This window comes from Lasiodiplodia theobromae, assembly GCF_012971845.1.
Source record: "Lasiodiplodia theobromae strain AM2As chromosome Unknown scaffold_6, whole genome shotgun sequence".
NCBI lineage: Eukaryota > Fungi > Ascomycota > Dothideomycetes > Botryosphaeriales > Botryosphaeriaceae > Lasiodiplodia > Lasiodiplodia theobromae.
Window position 1 is genome coordinate 1,251,718 of NW_023336552.1, and position 23,290 is coordinate 1,275,007.

Sequence of the window (23,290 nt, forward strand, 5' to 3'; positions counted from 1 at the left end):
TACTATTCACCCTTCGCATATTTCGTACATAGTTCTTGAATATTACATGGATTTGCATTATACTTTAATTCTAGGTCTATCATGCTTCTTCACTTGGTTAAATCTAGGCCTGAGTTCGCATCATCCCGTCAGACCGGCTTCGAACTCACAGGTCGAATTGCAGCACAGTGATAGAGTGAATGGGCACGGTCCAGATGAAGCTTCCATCAGAAGATATGGCAGGCACCTCAGTGCCGTTGGCACCCAGCGGGCGGGGCATGATTGCCGTCCGGTTGTTCACAAAGTTGAAGCCGTTGATATCATCATTTTGCATGATGGTACCATTCACCTTGCTGTATGCAGCGTCAATCATAACGCTGAGAGGCATGGTCTGGTTGCCGGCATTGATGACCTAGAGTTCTGCGTGTTAGTCTGATGTTGATCCATGTAGTCGCACTTCGAATCATAGGGAGAGAGCGGTGAATATTTGCAAAATGCTGTAAACGAACCTTCAGATAGATCGAACCAGTATCTTCTTCAATACTGCTCTGCCAGTAAACCGGGTTGAAGTCGCCCTCAGTGTTGGTGACAGGCAGAGTCTGCGTCCCACGATAGTGGGCGAACAGCAGTTGCTGCCAGTAACTGGTGCTGAGAACCGTCTTGCTGGGGTCTGCGTCGTAGCTGATCATGTTGGGAGTCCAGTTGTACCAGTTGCGGTTCTGAAGGCTGGGCGCGTAGCTGCTAAGCTTGACAGTGTTCGGGTTGCGCTCACCACCTAGCGCGTAGACACCCTCCGAAATCGCAGAGATCATGCGCGGGTAGAAGACGTGAACATCGGCCGGATTGGAGAAGTTGACGATACCATCGGGCGTGTCGAGCTGGTAAACGCTGAACTCCCCAAGCAACACACCCACGTCTTCGTTCTGGGTGTCGGTTTGCCAGTTGTCGTAGAAATCGAAGTTCCGCAGGAAGTAGCTTGGTTCCTACAAAAGACAGGTTAATCAAATGGGCAGAATTGTGAGACAATGAGAGAAATTACTTCATAGTGGTGAGTATCCCAGTAGGCCCCGGCGGGAATATCGATGGTGTAGTCGGGGTGCTCGTTGTACGCCGTAGAGATGTAGGTGATGTTCGGGTACGCAGCTTTCAAGCCATCATACAGGAACGTGAACCTGCGAGGATAGGTGGTGGAGAACCAATCCTCGTTGCCGATCTCCACGTATTTGATGTTGAAAGGCTCCGGGTGCCCATATTCTGCGCGCTTGGCGCCCCACTTGGTCGAGGTATCACCCATGCAGAACTCAAGCTCGTCAATGGCCTCCTGGAGAACCTCGGGCATTCTCTCCTGTGGCCAGTCCGTGCCGGATTGGCCCCAGACATCAAGCGAGAAACCAGCATAGACGCCTAGCACAGGCTCAATCTCCATATCCTCGCACCATTCAAGGTATTCCAAGAGACCAAGTCCATCAGTATTGAAATAGTTCCAGTTGCCGGGCCGGCCAGGACGGTCTTTGAGCGGGCCAATCGTCTTCCACCACTTCCAGCGCTTGTCCACAGAGACTCCCTCGAGGTTGTTACCACCAGGGAAACGCAGGAAGCGTGGCTTCATGTCGTAAAAAGCTTGCGCAATGTCCTTCCGCAACCCGTTCGGACGGTCCTTGAAGGTTTCGGGGAAGAGCGAAAAGAGACCGAAGTACAAAGTCTGACCAGCGACCTCAGAAGCATCCATGGTAAGGGCGAAGGTGTTGTTCGAGTTGGGAGCCGTGACAGTATTGACGATCGAAGCGTTCAGTTGGGTGTAATCGAAAGTAGAGACCTTCACGGGGCCAATCTGCTCTGAGACAAACGTCTCTCCTGTGAGATTCGACCGCAACGACACTGTGAACGTAGTCTGGTTGTTCATGTATCGCGGCTCGTTCGCCAAGACGTAGAAGGAAGCGTTGTATGTCTGAGGCGAAACGTCCATTCCCCACCATCCGTAGTTCAGGATACCGACCTCTCCAGTCGCGTTCGCTGGAATGTCGACCTGGAGGACGGTGGGAAGAGCTTCAGAAAGCGGATGAAGCACGTCCAGTGTCAGCCGCACATCTCCAATCGGAGCCCATCCTGTTAGGACCGGTCCATAGGGGACGACCGGGTTCTCGCTGGAGATGATAACATTGCCGGCGAGGCCATCCACTGCACCAGGGACAATGTTCGAACCTAGCAGGCGTTAGTAAGGGGCTCAATCGCTTTTCCAATTCATCACAAACCCTGGAAGGCCCTGTTAGTGAGCAGCTCGGCGTAAATACCGCCATCGCCCGAGTGGTTGATGTCCTCGAACATCAGACCATACAAGTATGGAGCTGTGGTATTCCGAAGGGACGTGTCCTTGGTGTTAATCGACAGCGCCACACTGCTGACATTCGTGGCCGTAGCATTGATGAATGGAGCAGCCGAGGACTGGCGCGGTAGGCGTGGAATGCGAGCATGAGTGGATGGCAAGAGAACGGCTAGGCCCAAAAGGCCCACAGGGAGCGAGCTCAGCATGGTGGCAGACAGCAACGACAGACACAGCGAGTGCAGCAGAGAGCTACATAGCGAGAGAGGGGTACGATTCTAAATAGTACAGGAGCGGAAATTTGCACGACATGATGAGAGGGGATGCGGCTCGGCAGACGCGCCGCTATCAGGCGTGCGCGATGCAGGTACCGCACGTTAAACACGAGAGCGACGCGGTGGGCTGACCGCTTCAGCTAGTTTTGAAAGATGAATGACGAGGTGTGGAGGCCGGGTAAATGGTCAATCCTTGTCTTCGGCATTGAATGCGGAGATTTCTGGGGTAAGGCTCCGCGGATGGGGCGCCGCCCACCATCTCGGCGGTCGCCTTGGTGAACAACTCCTCCACGCTAACGACATGCAGAAGACAGCGTGGTCGGTCCAAAAGGCTCCGGAGTCATTCGGGAAGTTTTTCCACGAGTCGCATGTCGGGTGCGCGAACCGGGCTCGTGGACTATGCCCCGCATACCGGTGCGAGTAACCAGATGCGCTAAAGAGATGATCGATCCACCGGAGACGGGAAACAGCCGTTGGACCAAGAAACAAAGCAGACCAGGGTCGGATCGCCGGTGGGAGAACAAGTCTAAAGTGGCTTTATTGCAGGGGCTCTTATGGGATTCCTACGCCATGTATTTACCGTTTGACGCCACAGTGAGCCACGATGAGAAACAGCCGCCCGCTTCCGGCCCCAATATCAATCGCTAGTTGACTCCGTTCCAATGCTTCCCAATTATCAAACATATCTTACTCCTCTTCTTCTTCGCTGTCCTCGAGGTCTGTCCTTTCGACAATCAGGTTGCCGCTGCGGCCGATGCGTTCCCTAACAGTCCCACCCTTCTCCAACCCGAACTCTTCGCGCGGCATAGGTGAGACGAGAACGAACTTGTACTCGTGATTGTACGACGGGGGTTTCTCCGCTCCAGCTTCCGCTGCGTCGTCTTGGAGCAAGTCGTAGCACTCAACGAAAGCGTAGAGTTCTTCGATCGAAGTATCCGGCGCAAACTTCCGCACGACTCTGTCGCCAGACGGCATACGCAGACTAATTCTGACGACATCCTTGACGTCGTTGTCTGGTTCCGAAGCGATGGACTGTACCCTCCATTTCCTCCATTGCTCAAGGTTGCGTGCCTCTCTTTCCTTCGCTTCTTGCCTCTCGCGCTCCTCCTGCTCGGCGCGCTTTCTGGCCTCCTCTGCTTCTCGCTTCTGTCTTGCCCTCTCTCTATCTTGCGCAAGTGATCTCTCATATGCGGTGTCTTGAGCTTGGCGGATATTTCTCGCCGCCTGCTGTTCCGCTCGCGTAGCCCGGACCCGGTTCAATGGTTCTGCGTTTTGGGCAACGGCAGTCTGGAGTCTGGACATGAAAGTGGACGGCGGGGTTGGGCCAACAATGCGGGCGACGACGGACATTGCCGTAGACGAAACCGAGGGGGTGTGCACTATGAGTCCAGCAAACGGGAGCTTGGTGCAGTTCAGTGCATTGGACACCTGGTATGCCTCGGCGTCTTGGACATTTCCAGCCCAAACGATTATGTTGTTTTGCGGGTCCTTCAAGAAGTTCACCACCTCTGGGGCCAACAATGTCTCCTGCACATGCGATGTGGTGTCGTCATGCTCCGGCGAGATCAAGATGACCAGAAGGAACTTGAGGTCCTTCTTGGCCAGATCAAACGCCTGCGCATAACCTCCCTCAAAGAAAGGCAGCTCATGACTCCCGTATTCCTCCTCAAACTCCCGTATGAACCTGGCAGCCGTGTCTCGAGGGCTGAGGGAACGACGCCCGCTGGTATCTCTCCTGCGTCCTTGCGAGGCGGCTCGACTTGCGAAAAGGCGCGGAAGGAATGGGAATAGGTAGGAGAAGAGGTTGAAGAAGCGCGATACGATGCCGTAGGCGAAGCGGAAGGGGAAGATGATGACGGAGAGTAGCAAGGGCGCCTGGTGGGTGACCTGGCTCTCTGGTTGCGGAACAACGCGCGGCGCCGGTTCTAAGGCCCGCCTGCCTGCGGACGAAGAGCGAGACGAACTGCCAAAGCCGTTGGCAAGCGTTTCTCTGCGGCGCGGGTCCTGTGGCGCGGGTATCGACTCCTCTGGAATGACGGGCTCGGCGGGTTCGCCATCAAAGAACCTGGATATTGCGATCTTGCGTCAAGTTAACAAAGAGAGGCTGCGGAGGTGCGGAGGGCTCCGCGGACGTACCTGGACGTTCCATTGGCAGCGTTGCAGCAGCGGGATCGCCTGCTCAACACTCTGGTCGGTGACGGCGGTAAACTGCTGGAGTGCCAGCTGTTGGTCCTCGGACAGCTGGCCGATGTCGATGTTGGGCTCGGCCATGGCGCAGGCGAGGGCAGGCTGGGACCGCGCGGGGCAGCAGCAGCGAGGCCCAGAATGCGCAGGCGTGCAAGAGTGCTGCGAAGGTTGCGGGAGAGCGCAGTGGATAAGGTGGCTGCTTGAGGATTGCGGGCACGCTAAGCTGATATGACGGCAGGCCGGAGGCGGTGACCGGGGGTGTTCGAAGCTTCCGATCACAGCGGGTAAGCGGGCGACAGCGCGCGGCTGGGGGCGCTGCTCTGGCATCAGCGCACCTTCGCCCACCGTGCAGCCCGCCGACGCGCTCAAGGCGTTCGACGCTCAACCCTCCTGCCCGCGCCCTGCTCCCCGATGGATGGGCTTTGTTCGTCCGGCCCGCGACAACTCTGCCACAGCCACCCCGGCCCAGCCTCCGCCGCCGAAGGAGGCCGCCGCTCCCGCTCGCTCGACTCGTAGCCTCCCCATCCCGCGCGCCTGCCCGACCATGCTGCATGCACTCCTCTTGCGCTGATGGCAGCAATTGGAGGAAGCCCGGGTGACAGCCGCCGGGCAGTCGCTTCGCCGAGACCTAACAAAGGACGTGGTACTGCCCCGAGCGACGACCCGCCCCCGTTCCTCGCTGACCGTGCCCCGCCAGACTACAACCCCAAGAGCAACATTCTCTGCCGGAATGTCACTATCTACGGCCATTGCCGCCACGAGCACAATGGCTGCGTCTTCCAGCACGATCCCTCCAAGATAGCCCAGCAGCAGGCCGACAACGCGAAGAAGCGCTTCAACGTCGACTCCCCATCTTTTACCCCTCTCCAACCATCCACCAACGGCGTCACCTCCTCGCCCCGCGCCACTACCATATCGCCCAAGGCTGCGAATGCCGCCGTCTTTACCCCCAAGTCGCAGGTCAAGGCGAGCCTTGCCGTCCATGCGAAGGAACCGACACCGGAGTGGCACGGGCACGACTTCCAGGAGTTCGTGCCCCAAGGTTTTGATGTTCAGGTGAGTGCGTCTTCAAAGTGCACTTTGGCCATTGTCCTCCGCCCTCGTTCGCTGCGTTGTGCTTTGAACCAGCGTGCATGCATCTCCTGAGCACGTTTCAGCCGGTGCCCGAGATCGCCAGCGTGCAATGCTGCCCTGCAGGCCGCGTGGCGCACTTTTGACACCTGACAAATTGCCTCTTATCGTTGCCTCATGTCATACTACACTGTCCATGGTGCAGCCTGGTTGAGAATGTTTCCAGATACCTAACAGCTTCCAGGGCGACAGTGCTGTCCAAGCTGCTGCCTTGAACCCGTACGATACCTTCGCGGCGTCCTCTGCCATAGGTGGCATGAGTCCTGCCAACCATGCCGCCCAACTCAATCCGTATACTCAAGAAGCGGCCGCCATGAGCGGAGCCGCATTCTTCCAGAACACTGCTGGCTTTACCCAACCTATCCAATATCACCTTTACGCTCCTATGGGCCCCCACCCCGAGAACCTACTGGCTTATCAAAAGACTACGCACGACTTCTTCATTCCTGACCATCTTCGAGAGGACTTGCAGCGCAAGTCGGAAGCAACCCGCCAAATTCTTCCCAACTCTTCTCTTCCCAGTGCCGTAGATCACTTCCACTCTCTTGTTCCTTTGGACACCAACAACCAGAAAAATGCTTCACTTTTTGGCTATCCCACTTGGGTCTACAAGGCCATGTCGAGCAAAGATGGGCTCACCTACACCCTCCGGAGGCTCGAAGGGTATCGCTTGACCAGCGAGCAAGCCATCTTCTCCGTGAGACCTTGGAAACGCATTGATAACGGAAGTATTGTGGCTATCCATGATGCATTCACTACCCGCGCATTCGGTGATAGTTCACTTATCTTCGTAACCGACTATCACCCCCTGTCCAAGACGCTTTCGGAGCAGCATCTTAATGTTGCTCCTCGCGGATACCACAACCGTGCCAATCCGCACACTGTGCCGGAAGCGGTCATCTGGGGATACGTCGTACAGATCGCGTCTGCGCTGAAAGCAATCCACAACAACAACCTGGCGGCAAGATTAATTCATCCAAGCAAAGTCCTGGTTACATCGAAAAATCGAATCCGTCTGAACAGCTGTGCGATCCTCGATCTGCTCAACTTTGATAACATTCGCCCTGTGCAGGAGCTTCAGCAAGAGGATTTCCAACAATTTGGGCGCCTCATTATCACAATAGCAAGCAACAACTCAATCAACCCTGTCAATGTGCAGAAGGCATTGGACATACTTTCGCGAAGCTACAGTAAGGACCTCATCGAGTGTGTTTCTTGGCTCCTGAGCCCGCCGCCAGCGGCACAGGGCATGCAAACGCCGGGAGTGCCGTCCAAAGACATTTCTACATTCATACGGTCCATTTCTGACAAGATGACCATTCTTCTTGATAATACATTCCACGCTGAGGACACCCTGACCTCCAACCTGGGACGCGAGCTCGAGAACGGCCGCCTGGTCCGTCTGGTGGCGAAGCTCAACTTTATCAACGAGCGCCCGGAGTTTGAGAACAATCCTCAATGGTCTGAGACGGGAGAGCGATACTATCTTAAACTTTTCAGAGACTACGTCTTCCACCAGGTGGATGCAAATGGGCAGCCTGTTGTCGATCTCGGACATGTGATCAACTGTCTTAACAAGCTCGACGTGGGCAGCGACGAGAAGATTTCGTTGGTGAGCAGGGACGAGCAGAACGTCCTGGTGGTCAGCTACAGAGAGGTTAAGAGAGGCGTGGAGCAGACTTTCAATGAGCTGATCAAACCCAAGAGAAGATAAGACTGCTTTCAAGGAACACAAAGTCTGCTAAGTAGAGATGCAGAATCCAAGGTTTTCGGACATGACTGATATAAGTGGGCGGCGGATGAATGGATGACTGACATGATCGGCAAGCTTGGTTCGATGGCAGAGTGTTGTTTGGTAGACTCATGAAATGCAAATCAATTCGACTACACAATTGCAAAGGTTTTTGCTGATTTACTAGACATTGTAGCAGGAGACCATTTCGGATTGAGCTATTATATTCTGGTAAGGATCTTGAGACCACGGCTTCTCGGGCAGTGGGACCCGTCGCCTAGACCGGCAAGAGAAGACAAAGAAGACGACAGTATGCATGGCAAGGCCGACGTACAGATGTGCTTTGTTCGTGACTAAATGACGTGACTGATGCCGGAGATGCCGAGGCTGCCGATTTCGGATAGCTCCGATAGCTCCATTCGCTACCACAAGTCCCCGCATTCAGCTTCACTCCACTTCTGAGCAACGATGACTCTTACGCCCTTTTTTCTCCTTTTCTTCAGTCCCTTGGGATCTTCAATCCTTCATTCCACACATTGACAGCCGCCTTGACCTTTCCTCTCGCCTTCTCAATCCCACCATGCCCAAAACCCTCAAGCTCGCCGTTGCGCAAGCGCGCACCCTGGACACCACTGCTGAGACAGTCCGGGCGCTTGAGCAGATGACGCGCAAAGCCGCAGCGCAGGGCGTCGACCTGATCCTCTTCCCGGAAGCGTACCTGGGCGGCTACCCGCGGACGTGCAGCTTCGGGGCCTGTGTCGGCGCACGCGACCCGGTCGGACGCGAGCAGTTCCTGGCCTACTTCAACGACGCCGTCGATCTGGGCGACACGCCGCTGGATGCGGGCGACGACTGGGTGGAGCGTCGGCTGCCGGTAGCGCGGGGCGCTAAGTACCGCGGTGACGGCACGCGCGAGGAGCTGGAGCGCATCGCGCGCGAGACGGGCGTCTTCGTGGTGACGGGCCTGGTTGAGCGCAGCGGCGGCAGCCTGTATTGCTCCGTCATCTACGTGTGCCCGCAGCGTGGTGCCATCGGCAAGCGCAGGAAGCTCATGCCCACCGGCAGTGAGCGCTTGATCTGGGCTCAGGGTCAGGCGAAGACGCTCAAGGCCGTGACGGCAACGATAAAGGGCGTCAAGTTGACTTTTGCCGCCGCCATCTGCTGGGAGAACTTCATGCCGCTGACGCGCTTTGCCATCTATTCGCAGAACGTCAATCTGTACTTGGCACCGACGGCCGACGCAAGGGATACGTGGTTGCCGCTCATGAGGACTGTCGCAAATGAAAGCAGGGCTTATGTTCTCTCCTCCAACCAGTGCGTCAAAAGGAAGCACCTGCCCGCCTGGGTTCGGGATCCACAGGGACAGAAGAAAGAGCAGGGCCACGTGGTGGAGCCGAAGCTCAAGTCTGGGCGTAGGAGGTCCACGCTAACGATTGAGGAGGAGGGCCACGAGATCTGCATCCCCACCAAGGAGGTCAATGGCCACGGTCCTAACTCATCCGCCATTTCTGAAGATGATGACGTGAGGCCCACTCTCCCAGCGCTTCAGTCTTCCTCTTCTGCTGCCGACGAGGAATTCGTCTGCAGAGGTGGCTCTTGCATCGTTGGCCCGTACGGCGAGGTTCTGGCTGGGCCTTCTTGGGAAATTGAAGAAGATGTTCTGGCGGTCGAGGTGGACTTTGAGGAGTGCGAAAGGGGCCGCCTTGATATCGATGTTGCTGGTTCCTACGCTCGCCATGATGCTTTCAAGTTCACTGTTGAGGGCCTGGATCTGGCCCCGCCTCCTTGAATGCTCCTGTCGAATTTGTAGGAGAGGAGGCCCGGAATTCTCACGAATTTGCTATTGTACTGTACATACCCTCTCATTCAATCTTCATCGAGGATAATTCTATTGTAATTAACTCTATTGCAATACCAATCGCAGGCACGAGACCTTCCCCCAAACGATCTAATGATTGCGGTTTCGAACAGGCTCGAGTGCCGGTGCACTCGCGGATTAAATCCTTCCAAGTGGAAAGTTGATGGGCGTAACCCTCGCACAGAATGAACCAAAACGATAAAACATGTTCAAAAAGAATCGAAAAATCTTCTTACAGAAACCCCACACCTTTTCTAATATATTCTTCTTTCCAGATGGGGTTTCTGGCCTCGCGAGCGGTTGGCCGCCACCCAAGGATCGCTTGCCCGGGTGCGACGGGACCACGTTATGGGTGCGATTAGTTCTGTAACTGGGCTCCCATTCCATCTGCAAGGATCTGCGTACGAGGGTCTCGAGAGTCAAAGGAAAATCGATATCAGCACCAGCACGCTCCCCCATGAAACCACTAGAAATGCCCGTGCTTGGAGGGAAAGCTGAGATAGACGCCCTGCGATTGTATACCTCGCGACGAATTCCTCTGGCCGATGGACCGACTAAAGTATTGCCGATACCTCGAGCCACGTCCTCTCGGTTCAGAGCCTCGGTGCGAGGAAACCTTCCAGTATAGGTCAAGGACTTTGGCAATATATCCAATTCGACGGCATTCATAAATGTATCAGATCGCTGCGCTCGTGGTCGGCGCAACGGCACTGGAAGTATCTCCTGCGTGGCATCCACCTCGGTCCACCCTTCAGGGAAAGCCCAGGATGGCGTATTCTCCTCGTTTTTGGGATGTTTGTTGCTGAGTCGTCTTCTCTTCTTGGCCCTGTTGCCTGGATTGTCTAGTAGCTGGCCCTGGGATGCCCGGTGTCTCAAAGATGCAGTTCTCCTTGACCCGGCGCGCGATATAATCTCATGCACCTTCCTCTTTTTCTTAAAACGTAGAGTGCTTCTGCTTGCTAGAGCCTGCGGCGAATTGGCTTGACCCTCGTCTGGTTGCTCAATGATCTCGGCCATTCGCTCCGCTATGGCATACCTTGGCGCCGTTGGGGCCCATATGTGTAGAGTCGACTTTCCTGAGTTGGTGGATCCGCGGGTAATCCTTGGTTCTTCAGTCATTGGAATATATCCGGTCTGATCGAACCACTTTGGAAGCTCAAGCTTTGGAAACGCAGGCAATAAATGCTGCACAGGTCGTGGGATCAGACCTTTGGTCTGAAGGAAAGTTCCAGCCCCTATATTTGTGCCCTTAAACCATTCTTCCCAATCCATGGTGTCTTCCGGGTGAAAAATCATTTCGCAAAGCCGCCATCCATTCACTTTCGCTTCGAATGCTGCCCGCCTGAGCACTAGCTGTGTTTTGATGCCGGTGATTCTACTAAGTAGAAAATGCTCAGAGTATTCTGTCGGCGATTCTGGATCCGATACTAGGACTTGTTTGAAGTCGATCTTATCCCAGTCGATGTTGGCCTCTGCGCATGTCGTGCATGGCAGCGGTGGAAGCAATTCGCCTGTTTCAGGGCCACTATTGAGCGCAGCGGTAAACTTCATGCAGTTCTTACCACAATCCTCAGAATACCGGGTCTCAACAATGTGGTTGCAGTCAAGGTGGTGCAGTCGACTGCTGTTGGGGTGCTGTCTGCAGGATACACAGGGCTTTACACAATTGGCACATCCCACCATCTCTTCCGAATCGAACTCCTCGCCCCACGGGTCAGAGATGGTGAGGGCCGTGTAATAGTAAAAAATGGATGGCAGGTCGATCAGCATCTGACCGGGAGACGTCGATAGCGACTGCATCTCGAAATGGCCAGATCAATGCTTCTTCGTGCAATGCAACACACTACATATACTTGCAGATATTGCTTCTCGGTCGCTTGTTTGGAACACTAGAGTTTGTGTTGGGTGATAACGTCGAGTTCGTTGGGATTGGCTACCAGATGTCATGATACACCCAAAATAGTATAAATGAAGACCCTTGTTACGTAGATACCCAACCAGACGATCAAAAATCTCGCAGTTTGAATTCAGCCGAGGAGTTTGATCATTACAATGCACGTAGGTGGCTTTGAACAAACTTTTGTCAAAGGCGTTGAAAGAAAGTTGCGATTGAGTGGGGAGAACAATGCAAACAATGGACCTTCAATCACTCTCAGATAAAACGGTACGCCTGGCATCTTGCTCAAGCCGCTCTTCAATCCAGTATTACCAATAAGAAGTCAATTCTTCTACAGTTCACTAAGTACCCTGACCCCAAAGCGACCATCATCAGAGAGCTTGACTTGCGCAGCATGCCATCGATAATCGCCAAACTCGCTTCTATCAAGAAGAAAAGCACCCACACCTTCACCGTCCTCCGCCACAACCCCGAACTTTTCAACGAGTCCTCCACTATCAAATTCCACACCCCACTGATCCCAAGCATCGCCAACGTCCTCCGCCCGCGCCCAACACTTCACCTACTCACCGACGTTCCTCCAAAGGGCTCCGACTTCACTTCCTCTCCCTACACCTGCACCTCGTCCTCCGCTTCCACCAATCCCACCACTCCAGAACCCACCGAAAAAGTCGGCGACGACGCAACCGCAATCCCGACCGTGACGGTAGCACCGCCGCCGCCGTCGTCGCCGTGGACCTGCCCGCCTTCCGCCGTTCCCTGGCCGCCGCAGATCTGCGCCGCGCCGCTCTCGACGCACCACCGCCTCGCGCCGTGCGCCCACGTCGTGCGCACGCCCTTCCTGACGCCCTGCGGCTCCAACTGCGCGCACGTCTTCGTCGCTACTACCAACAGCAGAAATGACCACCACATTGCATCCCCTTTGACGCCGGCGACGCCGCTGCCGCCGCTCCTGCCGTTCGTCGTCGACGAGCCGTTCACGTGCGCCATCTGTGTGGATGAGGTGGTCGAGGCGGAGGCGGAGCGGAAGAGAAGGGCGTTCGTGGGGTTGTTGGAGCGCAATGCGGCAGAGCTGTTGGAGGGGGAGGAGGGCGTTGTGGCTGGGGCGTATGAGCGGATTCTGGCGATGGAGATGGAGGATGAGAGGGCGAGGATTGTGGAGCAGTTGGATGGAAGGCCGTGTGAGGCGGCGGAAGAGAAGGATGGGCATGGGCGGATGTGCCCGTGAGGGAGAGTGGTATAGGTCCGTGAGGTTGGTGAAAGAGAAAAATATAGGTGGGGAGGAGAATTGCTGGGTGCATTGGCGTTATCGAGCGTCCATAGCATAGCAATCACTCAGTTATTCATCGTTTATGGAAATCGCACTTCTGACTATGTGTGCCTCGCCTCTACCGTCTCATACGAGTCTCAAAGGTAAATGCTATCCGTGACGTCTCCTAATCATAAAACATTACCCGTCCACCGGTACATCGCAACAAAGACCGCTCTCATTCAAAACACGCCTAGAGCAGCAACTATATCCTAAAAAAAGAAAAGGCAAAACTGTAATCACTAGTCAACTTGCCCGGGCTTTATAGCCAATTTTTCGGGTAGGACTTCATAACAGAAACCTTCAGAGGAGGTTTTTTTGTGGAGTTTTGGTGGAGTTGTTTTTGTTTTGAGCCCGAATTCATTGCCTAATGGGGACCAAGTGCAGTTAGCCTGTTCTTTTCGTTCAAATCATTGAACATACCACTGCACCACGTAGTGCGTGTTTTACCCGAAGGTAACAGTACGGCCTAACTTGATCATTTATATACCTATGAGAATCTTGCTCGACATATTCCCAGAGACCACTTTGCTTCCTACTGTTCCGTCTATATTGCTTTGACAGCCCTGTGGTGGACCTCGTCACTGCCGCACAGGCTCGCAGGACCATTTTCACCCATGGGCCCGCCGGCTGCCTAGCAAACACTTTCCATATCGCAGATGACGCACGCACAGCTTTCATGGATGTTATCCCCGCAGATGTCTTATTGTCTGAAAGACCATCATGAAGTTCTTTCTGAGCATATTGGACGGTCCCGGGCGCCTAAATTTAATGCGCTTTGTTCCCACAACAAGCTTCCAACAATAGACAGAGCGTGGCAAGATAAAGGCTTTGTGCTCTCACCTCTACTTGATTGTAGAAACTTCCTCACTTATGTTCCTCACTTCGACGTTTGTTCAAACCTCACTTGCAAGCTCTGGTAGCTTCACCTGCACTGTTCGCCGGCGACAATAATAACGTGACACTCCCAGCTGCTCACTCACAATAGCAAACGTAATAGCATTGTAGCGCGTGAATCGCACCGTGACCCGCCGCCATGACGACGTTCTGCGCACACTTTCCCCCATCCGAGCTGCTACCCGTCACCTCCTCCCCCATCACCACCCGACGCACCAACTGCCGCAAACCCCTCTACCGCTTCAGCTACGGCAAAGACAAGATCACTCTCGCGACACCGTGCTTCGAGCACGGCTGCAACACCTGCTCCCTGCGCCAGCCCGCCGTCGGCGCCTTCCACGACGACAACACCAGCATCATCTCGCCCTGCACCACGCTCGCCTGCCTCACTGACGAAGAGCTTCTGCGCCATCGCCAGGAAGCCTGCTACCGCAACGTCCAGGAAAAACTTCGCAAGCTCAGCATACTACACGTGCGCAACGCGCCACCGGTCAAGATGAGGACCAAGACAGTTCGCGCCGTGAAGAGCGGTCGTGTGGAGAAGAAGAAGGCCGATATGGGAGATGACACGCCGAAGCCCCAGCAGCGCAAGACGACCAGCGACAAGTCCGGAGCCCGCTTCCGCAACAGACTTGTCCTGAGGTTCCATGGAAAGACGGATGCGTCCAAGATGCTGTCGAATGACTCGGAGAATGTGGAGAACCAGCAACGCGAGAAGCAGCTGGTCGTGCTGAAGTTTCAACGTCACGTCGAGGAGTTCGCAAAGCTTTCGGGGGAGATCGAGAAGAAGACGGCACAGTCGACGCAAGGACAGAGGCTCTTCCTGGTCATTGGCAAGGGCGATAAGTTGAGCTGCTTCTGGAAGTAGGCCTGCATTGGCCTTCTCACTCGGAGGATGTTGACCATCCTGGATGCAACGCTCATTGGTTAATACGAATAACACGGCTGGAAAAAGGATTCCATGACACCGATACGAAAGGCTGCATGAAAGACAGCATAATCACCGACGATTGATTTGAGGTTTCTGGCGATAAGATAAGGCAACCGATTGGGTCTCGAAACGTTCCATTGGACGACAAGGATCAGGATCCGTCGGTCAGTCAGGCGGTCATGGAGATCCAAACTGGCTGAATGTCCCTGTTACGTGGGGCCGGAGGATTCACCGCAGATGACTGTACTCACATACGGGAAGAAGCAGATGCGATTATATCGAGTACAGAAAAGGAAAGGATTGCGCGAGGTGTGTTACAGCGGTACAACATCACGGTTTGGCGGCCTATTCACGCCGTAGTCAGCTCTCACACCGCATTGCAGAGGACCGAGTGCACAAAATACTCCTGAACGGAGTTCGCCATTCAAAGTCGCGGTGTCTCGGTGGTGGGGATAGCTTAACTCCATTGATCATTGAACGCTAGTCCTAAACTGGCTAGTTAGTCTCTGTACGTCATTCAGATTTGCCGAATCGACTTTCTTTTGTTCAGTGTTTTGAGGCGCATGAAACCAACAAAGGGCCATATTTTTGAATCAATGTGCAAGAGGCGGGAACAGCCGCTGATGTTGTAAGAGTCCGTGTGGTGGTGTACAAACAAGCAGCCACGGACGGCGTTGTGTCGTGGACCGAGGGGCGGTGCCGGGAGCGCACGGAGTTTCCGTTCCCCGTTCCTTTGGAGCCCTACACGAATGCACTTGCCTCTTTGCCGTGAAAAAAATGTGCAGCCCGTCGGCTCTGCGCCTTTCCGAGGCTCCTGTTTGCATAATCTGCCCTTGTATATACGCTGCCGACCTCTCTTTCTGACGACATGCCGCCCCTGTCTCTTCTCAGAGCCAGGAATACCACTCCCCATATCTTTGGCGAGTGATTGACACCTGCTAAGCTTTTCAGCCCTACGCCGAAGCTTTGCGTGCCAAGCAATCATGGCCGATGAGGACCCCCGCCGCTTGTCGCTCTCCCGCACTAGGAGTCGCCCATCCGGCTCCGAAAACTTAGAGCGCGTCTACTCGGCTCAACACCTCGACGACCACAGCATCTACCGTGCTGCTGATGAATCGGCCCAGGACTACCCATCAACTCACCGCCCCGGTACCTCTTCTCACCGCACTCCCGATGACTCTGACTCCGAGAAAAAGGGCAACGACCAAGACGACGATGGAAGTATCGAGATCCCGGAAGTTCGAGATGGTATTCCCGACGTGAGGGACGTCGAGAAGGGTGAATTCGCCAAAGAACAGGCTAAAGAATCCGCTCCTCCAAAAGACCCTAATGTTGTCAGCTGGGAAGGGCCTGAAGATCCCGCCAATCCGAAGAACTGGTCCCTCCGTCGCAAGTGGGCTGCTTGTCTGGTTGTCTCCTCTTTCACCTTCATCTCGCCCGTCTCCTCATCCATGGTCGCACCGGCTCTACCTGCTATCGCGAAGGAGCTCGGCGTCAACCAGGAAATCGAAGAGGCTCTCATGCTGTCGCTTTTCGTTCTCGCATACGCCGTTGGCCCTCTAATTCTCGGGCCCCTCTCGGAGGTTTACGGTCGAGTCCTCGTTTTGCAGCTTGCGAACGCATTTTACCTGGCATGGAACATCGGATGCGGTTTTGCGCAGACCAAGGGCCAAATGATGGCTTTCCGATTCCTCTCTGGCCTCGGAGGCTCCGCGCCCTTGGCCATTGGCGGTGGTACCCTTTCAGACATGTTCTTGCCCGAGCAGCGTGGAAAGGCCATCAGTGTATACAGTCTGGCGCCTCTCATCGGACCCGCAGCCGGCCCTATCGCTGGCGGCTTCATTGCCGAGAACACAACCTGGCGATGGGTCTTCTGGGCAACTTCCATTGTGGACGCCGTCATTCAAGTGTTCGGCTTCTTCTACCTCCAAGAGACGTACGCGCCCGTCCTGCTGAAGTGGAAGGCTGCGCGGCTGCGCAAGGAGACGGGCAACGAGGCCCTGCGCTCCGAGTTCGATTCGGACAAGACCATCTCCAAGGTGCTGGGCATCGCTCTCATCCGGCCCTTCCGCCTGCTCTTCACGCAACCCATCATCCAGTTCCTGGCCGTGTACATGGCCTTCCTGTACGGCCTCATGTACCTCGTCCTCTCCACCTTCCCCTCGCTCTGGACCACCACCTACGGCGAATCCGTCGGCATCGGCGGCCTCAACTACATCTCGCTGGCCGTCGGCTTCTTCATCGGCGTGCAGGTCGCGGCGCGCCTCAACGACAAGATCTACGTGCGCTTCAAGCACCGTAACGGCGGCGTCGGCCTGCCCGAGTTCCGCGTCCCGCTCATGGTGCCCGGCGCGCTGCTAGTGCCCGTCGGCCTGTTCTGGTACGGCTGGAGCGCCCAGGCCCAGGTCCACTGGATCATGCCCAACATCGGCGCCGCCATCTTCGCCGCCGGCGTCATCGTCGCCTTCCAGTGCATCCAGACGTACCTCGTCGACGCCTACACGCGCTTCGCCGCCAGCGCCATCAGCGCCGCCACCGTCCTGCGTAGCTTGGCCGGCTTCGGCTTCCCGCTCTTTGCACCGTACATGTACCAGGCCCTCGGTGACGGCTGGGGGAACACTTTGCTCGGCCTCGTTGGTATCGTGCTGGGTCTGCCTGCGCCGTTGGTGCTGTGGAAGTATGGCAAGGCGCTGAGGGCGAAGAGCCAATTTGCTGCAGGTGGTTAAGGCCGCGACGATTTACGAGCGGGTGGGGCCAGGGGGCATTCATAGGGATCCATGCTCATTGGACAGGTTTCATCGGAGGGAACAAGTGGATCAAAAGCATGGTTGGCTGTCTGGAGCACATGAAGTTGTCATTTGCATTTCTGCGGGCTGGTAGGAAAAGCATGGAGTTCTTTTGGGGGAGATCAAACAATGCATAGCATGGCAAAAGGAAGGCTTTTAATACATTTCAGGTAGATTATTTTGCTTCCGTCTAGAGTGGAAGTCACCAATGAGAAAGAAATTGACTCTGTTTTGGGAAGACGTGATTTTCAAGAAAGGTTGCCTTGTCAGGCTCGCGCGAATTGAACAAGAGATTACCTCACGGAGCGCATGTTGTTCTGCGCCTCTACAAGAAGAGTCGTAATTGACGTTGCTCTGTCTCTCAAAGCGGGCTGAACGTTTTTCGTGTTGCGTGCCACGAGTCTAAAACATGCCGTGAAGCTTTGAAACCAAGGTCTCTGTACAACCAACGTTAATAATGAATTGCAACGTCGAAGCATGCAGAGAGATTACTGGAGCTGAATCTGTGAGACGACCTGTGACGAACTGTTGAGCTTTGAGGTAGCATGACCTGACGCAATACTCAGCTTTTAGCAAAGCCTCCTCGGCCCCTCCCTCTACCGCCTCTGCCAAAGCGAATGCTAGGCGGTACGAATTTTAGTGAGGACATGGATTTTGTGAGTCCTTCCATAGGATCAGTGGCTTCATCAACAGCTTCGGATGAAGGTTCAGTACCTTCACGCGTACTGTCTGTGCCTTTGATGTTGCTGTCCTGGTCATCCTTCTTCTTGTTCTGCTTTTTCTTGCCCTTTTTTTGAGGGCCTTTGACGGTTGGGGGAGGGAGGTCCGTAGCGTGCTTAGAGGCCGCCAAGCCACTCGGGTGCTCACTCTCCAGGGACCCCATCTCTATGTCCTGAGAGGCAATTGCAGTAGATGGTGCTTCGCTAGTTGGGTTAACCACTTCCATTGCATCCGGGTGGTCTTGCTTCTGCTCTGGCTCTTGCTTAGAAATTTGCGGCGTGCTGCCATCTTCGTCGAAGATGATGTGAGTCTGAGTCTTTGGGGCATTATCTTCATCAGCCTTGGTCTTCTCGGTCTTTGCTCTTGCCTTTTCGGCCGCCTTCTTCTTCGGGTTGCGGGTGTAGATGTCGTTCCTGCTGCTACGAAGCATGGAGCTGCGACCATCGATGCCATCCTTGATTATGGCGAAGTCGTAGTCCTGACGATGTCTCAGTCAAATGAAAGCCATGAAAGGGCGAGTATCTCAAACACACCTCTGGGAAATGGTGCTTTGACACCATGTGCATCCTACGTTTATGCGGTTCGGAGCACTTCTTGTCGCAGCCTTCGGCGAAGCAAGCGTACTTGGGAGAGGGTTAATAAACGCTAGGAGATTCCTGGAAATTACGACTTACGATCTTCTCCCCCCTTGCCTTCCGAGCCTCATTGAAAGGATCATGGATCTCAGCGAAATGCAGGTCCAAAATCAAGTCTGAGGGGAAGTTCTTCTTGCACTCTGAACAGCGGTTCAGGTGGGTCTTGCGGTAGTGGACGTCGTACTCTTCATAGGTGGCGAAGTCGAGCGGCCTGTGGCCCGGCAGCTGACACCTCATGACGACAGGCGCCGAGGCGGAAGTGTCGGCAGAGTCGACATGGACATACTTGACGACATGCGGCAGGGCGGGCTCAGAGGCGGTAGGGTCTGTGGGCGGTGCGTCTGGCTGTGGCTCAGGCGAAGCGGACTCGGCGCGCGAGCGCTTGGCCATATCGGCAGGAATACCTGAGTAAATGAGCTAGGCGGTGCCGCGGGACCCTGTCAATAGCGCGGCGCAGTGCGACCGTTGGGTAAGATTAATGGTGTTTCGGATGGCAGGGCAGGCAGGCAGAATGCAAATGCGGCGGCGCTGCAGCTGGGCGACAAACAGGATACGGCGGTGGCTGGGAGAGGGGCGCTCGATTGCGAACAGCAAGCGCCGGGCGGGCTGCAAAAGCTGTATTGGTGGCAGCGAATGTTTGCGGAGCGATGATGTGGTGCTTGGTGCTTGGTGCTGGCCCCGGCAGGCCGGCGCGGCTCATGGTTCGCTTGTGGAGCTTCCTCCAGTCATTCATCTTCCGCCGCTCACCAACGTCCGTGACCCAACGCCCGCGCCGCGGCTCCTCTCGCAGTCAAAGCTGCCGCTGCTGCTCTCCCCCAGCGCAGCTCCTCCTACTCCTCCGCCGCCACGCCCCCGCTGTCCCACCCGCCCCGCCGCCGCCCGCTACTTTTTCTGCGCCCGCTCTGCCGCTTCGCCTCTCTTCGCCCCGCCGCTGCCTGCTGTTGCGTGCTCCAGGGAGAAAGCGGCATGGATTGTGACGGCTCCCACTCACGCCCGCAGTTCCGTCCCTTTAACTTTTGACCAACGGTGGCCGACCGCAAGGTCTTATATATGAGCTACCCCCACCGCCCGAGGCATGGCCCCATCCGCCGAGCAAGCCGCGACGTGCGCCGCCCTCCATCACTACCACGCCGAAAGCCATGTTGCTGAACACTGGTCACAGGCTCGCTCATAATATTGAGCAGGAGTTGAACGCCAAGCTCGCCCACCAAAGCAGCCGCCATGCAGAGATAACCTCTATTCTCTCCGAGTGCGCCGTCCGCTCTCTGTTTCCGTGCCGGTGCTAATCGGAGCCCAGCTTCCGCGTCGCCTGCGAAAATATCATATTCGCCGATTTCCAATATGCCGTCGAGCACAAGATCGAAACCCAGCTGTGGGGTGTCCACAGCAAGGTCAATGCCAACTTCCGCAAGCAGCTGAGCTTGGTATGCGCCTGGATCCACTTTTTGGCTCGTATGCAGTGCTGACGCGCCAACAGTTGAACAAGGAAGGCAAGAGCAGAGCCGTTGAAACACGTCTCGTCACGAAGCAATACCTCGAGTTCATCAAAGCCAGCCAGCGCTTCTACCGCCAATTCGTTCTTCGCTTGGACCGCACTTATGGAGGGATTCCCGAACTACGCGACATTGCAAGGACATGGAAGAGCGACATTCCAAGAACATGGAAGAACGACAGTGCGTTGTCTGCTGCAGTCATCATGTCGTATGACACTAATCGTGTTCAGTCTCCCGCGAAACTCCCGTCCGACATGTTCCCGCGGAGATGAAGCGTCAAGTCAAGACGTCGCTCTACCTCAGCATCATTCAGCTCGGCGATCTCTCACGCTACCGTGAGCTTCAGAGACAAGAAAAGGACCGCAACTGGAGTTACGCTGTTGGATACTATGGTCTCGCAACCTCGATCGACCCCGACTCTGGCATATCGCACAACCAGCAAGCAGTCGTTGCGCTTGCAGACGGCAGTCACTTCCGCGCAACATACCACCTGTATCGCTCCCTTTCAACGAAACAACCGCATCCTATGGCAAAGAAGAATTTGGAAGTGGAGTTCAAGAAAGTCATCAACTCTTGGGAAAAGGGTGAGCTTATCGGCAGACAAGCCAACCGCGAAGGAAATGGTACCAACCGCGCCCTGATTTCTTGGTTCGTACGTTTGCATAGCAAGTGTTACAAGGGGGAAGAGTTTGCTGGCCATGACGAATTGGAGAATGAGGTCCTGAGCCAACTGGCAGTGGAGCTGAAGGAGAGGTCTTTGGACGGACTCTTGCAGAAATTCGTCATGGTCAACGTGGCAGCCGAGCATTTTGCATCCGAGCAGCTGCAGAGTAAGTTTATATTTTGCAATGAGCTTGACCATTTACTGATCGCTACAGATGGCTGCATGGAGCCACACAATTTGCGCTCTTACTTTTACTTTCTTCGCTTGAACGTCAAAACTTTCTTTGTTTTGCTTCAGATCCTCCAACCGGAGCTCGAATTCCTGACCGGAGAAGATGTCAACGGAAGCGAGGATGACCAATCCCAGCAGCTGGCCGACAAGGTTACCGCAGTCGCGCGCCGAATTCTCCCTGGACTCCGCCTGTACAGCGCCTGGTTCATGAACACCTGGCATATCCTCTCAGCCGACATTGAAGGCTTTGAAGGATCGGTCTCCAAGGTGGAGGTACAAGAGATGTGGAAAGCCTATGCTGAGACATTGACTTTGCTTGTCTCGGCCTTCGAACCCGGTCACCTCCCCATGGAGCAGTATATGCTGGAGGAAGATGTTGATACGATCGCATTCCAGCCACTAACGAGCGAAAGAACGAAAAAAATGTGGTACCTCGGTCAGGAGCTGAAGCCAAAATGGTCCGACGAAGGTTTGGAGCGGAATCATCCTAATGTGGAGATGCTGATGCGCATCCGCGATTTTCTTGTCGATGGTCTCCAGTTGACGCAAGACCAGGTTGGTGAGAACCAGAAACAAAAGGCGTGAAGATGTTAATTCGTAATTAGACTGCACCTCTGACTCTCGTTGGAACGCGTTTCGTTTACCAAGAAGCTGGTATTCCGTCTCAAACCATGCCCAGCCCAGACAAGAAGGCCGAGCCTGTCGCCCCCGTAGAACTTCCGGCCGAAATTCCCCGCGGAGAGCCCAATGTCCCTGTCCCTGACGATCAAATCTCTCACGGTGTTGCGCCGTCAGAGACTGCATCTGTTGCCATCTCCAAGGATGCTGCGATGAATCGCATGGTGGATGAACTTCTCGGCCCTGAAGACGGATTGGATCCGCTGCCTGAGGAAGATGAGAACATACCTCCAACGCCGCCCGAGCAGACTTTCGAGGATACAGCTTTGATCAACGATCATTCTTACGGCATCACTCCTGTGACTGTTGGAGACTACGTCAACATGGTCCGGAACTACAGCCAAGCGTCGTGCACTCCCGAGGTTCACCGTAACTCTACTGCGTCCCCTGCCGTGCGGAATCTGCCATCACTTCCGTCTCTGCCGAATACATCTGATATCTGGAACAAGAATTACGAGTCGCCCCTGCAAACAGCTCCCGCGGTTCCTCCAGGCCTGAACGTGACCAGCTCAGCTTTGGGCCGTCGCAGCATTGGTCACTCCCGCCACGCATCTCTTAGCAACTCCATGAATACTTTTTCTTGGGGCCAGGGACCTGTCCTACAAGGCCGTTCTGGATCAATGGTGGATCCGTTCACTGCGCCTTATGATAGTCCTTTATCGAGCAGCTTTCAGTTCCATGGCAACTTTCATCCCGGATCTGGCAGTGGTTTCATGGGTCAGGGTCAGGGGCCTCCCCATGATCCGAACTTGAGCCCGTACCCTCACGACCGGAATGCGAGTCCCTTGCCCTTTGGCAATGACCTGTGGGGTAGCGGTAGTGGCATATGGGGGACGGATCTGAGCCACAGCCGCGGATCATTCGCGCACACTCCACCGAATGGACAAGGCGGCTGATGGAGAGAAGACTTGCGCTACAGATGTAGCTGGAGTCATTCGGAAACCACACCTTGTTTTGACACCACAGTAGGAATGAACCGCTCGTCCGTTCAACCGAGTTCTGAAGTGGGTGCTCGGTAAAATGCCGCGTGGTCACTCATCACCAACGGCGATTTGAGATCAGCACCGGAGCAACTCGTGCAGCGGTCGGTGCGATCCACCATGTCGCCAGCCTCCCGCGGCGCGCTCATCGGCAGGCTCTGCTTTGTCGCCTCTCAGGCGGCAGGTTTCGGCCGTGCTAACGTATGTTTCTTGGGATTGGGCAAAGGAGAGCTAAATTGACTGCGGATGAAATCCTTGCCTGTTCCACGCACTCTCTAGTGCCTTTGGTCTTCGAGCCTTGGCTTTTACTTAGCAAATTGATCTAAACACTCGTAACTTTAAGTGAAGCAGTGAGACCACCGGAGACGGACTAATAAAGCGAGATGTGTAGGTTTGCTGTGGCACCTTGGTCGGGGTATTTGGGCAGAGCTATCTCCGAGAAATGCAGGTACAATGGTCCGGCAACTATTTTTCCATGCATTGGCCGCTGGAAGGCCGCGGGTATTGTAGGCACTCACGAAGAGATCCAGACGGGAAGCATCGTATGACATCACGGGACAAGCTCGCTCGAACATTGAAAAGGCAGC

At 55.1% G+C, this 23,290-nt stretch overlaps 9 protein-coding genes across 9 annotated transcripts; 6 read left to right on the forward strand and 3 right to left on the reverse strand.

The window, feature by feature from the left end:
• Window positions 1-145: 145 nt before the first annotated feature.
• On the reverse strand, window positions 146-2,508 carry LTHEOB_2654 (Alpha-l-arabinofuranosidase a; the record flags this gene model as incomplete). The annotated part of the gene is made up of 4 exons (XM_035511490.1): window positions 146-391; window positions 489-962; window positions 1,019-2,181; window positions 2,232-2,508. 4 exons carry the CDS (start codon window positions 2,506-2,508, stop codon window positions 146-148), a joined length of 2,160 nt encoding a protein of 719 aa, XP_035364363.1.
• Window positions 2,509-3,261: 753 nt separating this feature from the next.
• LTHEOB_2655 (UBX domain-containing protein) lies at window positions 3,262-4,845 on the reverse strand (the record flags this gene model as incomplete). Its single annotated transcript, XM_035511491.1, has 2 exons — window positions 3,262-4,653; window positions 4,711-4,845. The coding sequence occupies 2 exons, from the start codon at window positions 4,843-4,845 to the stop codon at window positions 3,262-3,264; spliced, it is 1,527 nt and encodes a 508-aa protein (XP_035364364.1).
• Window positions 4,846-5,176: 331 nt separating this feature from the next.
• On the forward strand, window positions 5,177-7,606 carry LTHEOB_2656 (Pab-dependent poly -specific ribonuclease subunit; the record flags this gene model as incomplete). The annotated part of the gene is made up of 3 exons (XM_035511492.1): window positions 5,177-5,273; window positions 5,459-5,817; window positions 6,077-7,606. 3 exons carry the CDS (start codon window positions 5,177-5,179, stop codon window positions 7,604-7,606), a joined length of 1,986 nt encoding a protein of 661 aa, XP_035364365.1.
• Window positions 7,607-8,204: 598 nt separating this feature from the next.
• Window positions 8,205-9,413, forward strand: LTHEOB_2657 (Nitrilase; the record flags this gene model as incomplete). Its single annotated transcript, XM_035511493.1, has 1 exon — window positions 8,205-9,413. The coding sequence occupies one exon, from the start codon at window positions 8,205-8,207 to the stop codon at window positions 9,411-9,413; it is 1,209 nt and encodes a 402-aa protein (XP_035364366.1).
• A 2,360-nt stretch (window positions 9,414-11,773) lies between these two features.
• Window positions 11,774-12,607, forward strand: LTHEOB_2658 (uncharacterized protein; the record flags this gene model as incomplete). The annotated part of the gene is made up of 1 exon (XM_035511494.1): window positions 11,774-12,607. One exon carries the CDS (start codon window positions 11,774-11,776, stop codon window positions 12,605-12,607), a length of 834 nt encoding a protein of 277 aa, XP_035364367.1.
• A 1,117-nt stretch (window positions 12,608-13,724) lies between these two features.
• Window positions 13,725-14,453, forward strand: LTHEOB_2659 (uncharacterized protein; the record flags this gene model as incomplete). Its single annotated transcript, XM_035511495.1, has 1 exon — window positions 13,725-14,453. One exon carries the CDS (start codon window positions 13,725-13,727, stop codon window positions 14,451-14,453), a length of 729 nt encoding a protein of 242 aa, XP_035364368.1.
• Window positions 14,454-15,499: 1,046 nt separating this feature from the next.
• LTHEOB_2660 (MFS multidrug transporter) lies at window positions 15,500-17,242 on the forward strand (the record flags this gene model as incomplete). The annotated part of the gene is made up of 1 exon (XM_035511497.1): window positions 15,500-17,242. One exon carries the CDS (start codon window positions 15,500-15,502, stop codon window positions 17,240-17,242), a length of 1,743 nt encoding a protein of 580 aa, XP_035364369.1.
• Window positions 17,243-17,790: 548 nt separating this feature from the next.
• LTHEOB_2661 (C2h2 type zinc finger domain-containing protein) lies at window positions 17,791-19,047 on the reverse strand (the record flags this gene model as incomplete). The annotated part of the gene is made up of 4 exons (XM_035511498.1): window positions 17,791-17,852; window positions 18,029-18,500; window positions 18,556-18,645; window positions 18,697-19,047. The coding sequence occupies 4 exons, from the start codon at window positions 19,045-19,047 to the stop codon at window positions 17,791-17,793; spliced, it is 975 nt and encodes a 324-aa protein (XP_035364370.1).
• Window positions 19,048-19,732: 685 nt separating this feature from the next.
• LTHEOB_2662 (Telomerase activating protein Est1) lies at window positions 19,733-22,619 on the forward strand (the record flags this gene model as incomplete). Its single annotated transcript, XM_035511499.1, has 7 exons — window positions 19,733-19,761; window positions 19,820-19,906; window positions 19,955-20,081; window positions 20,135-20,330; window positions 20,381-20,980; window positions 21,029-21,600; window positions 21,651-22,619. 7 exons carry the CDS (start codon window positions 19,733-19,735, stop codon window positions 22,617-22,619), a joined length of 2,580 nt encoding a protein of 859 aa, XP_035364371.1.
• Window positions 22,620-23,290: the final 671 nt, after the last annotated feature.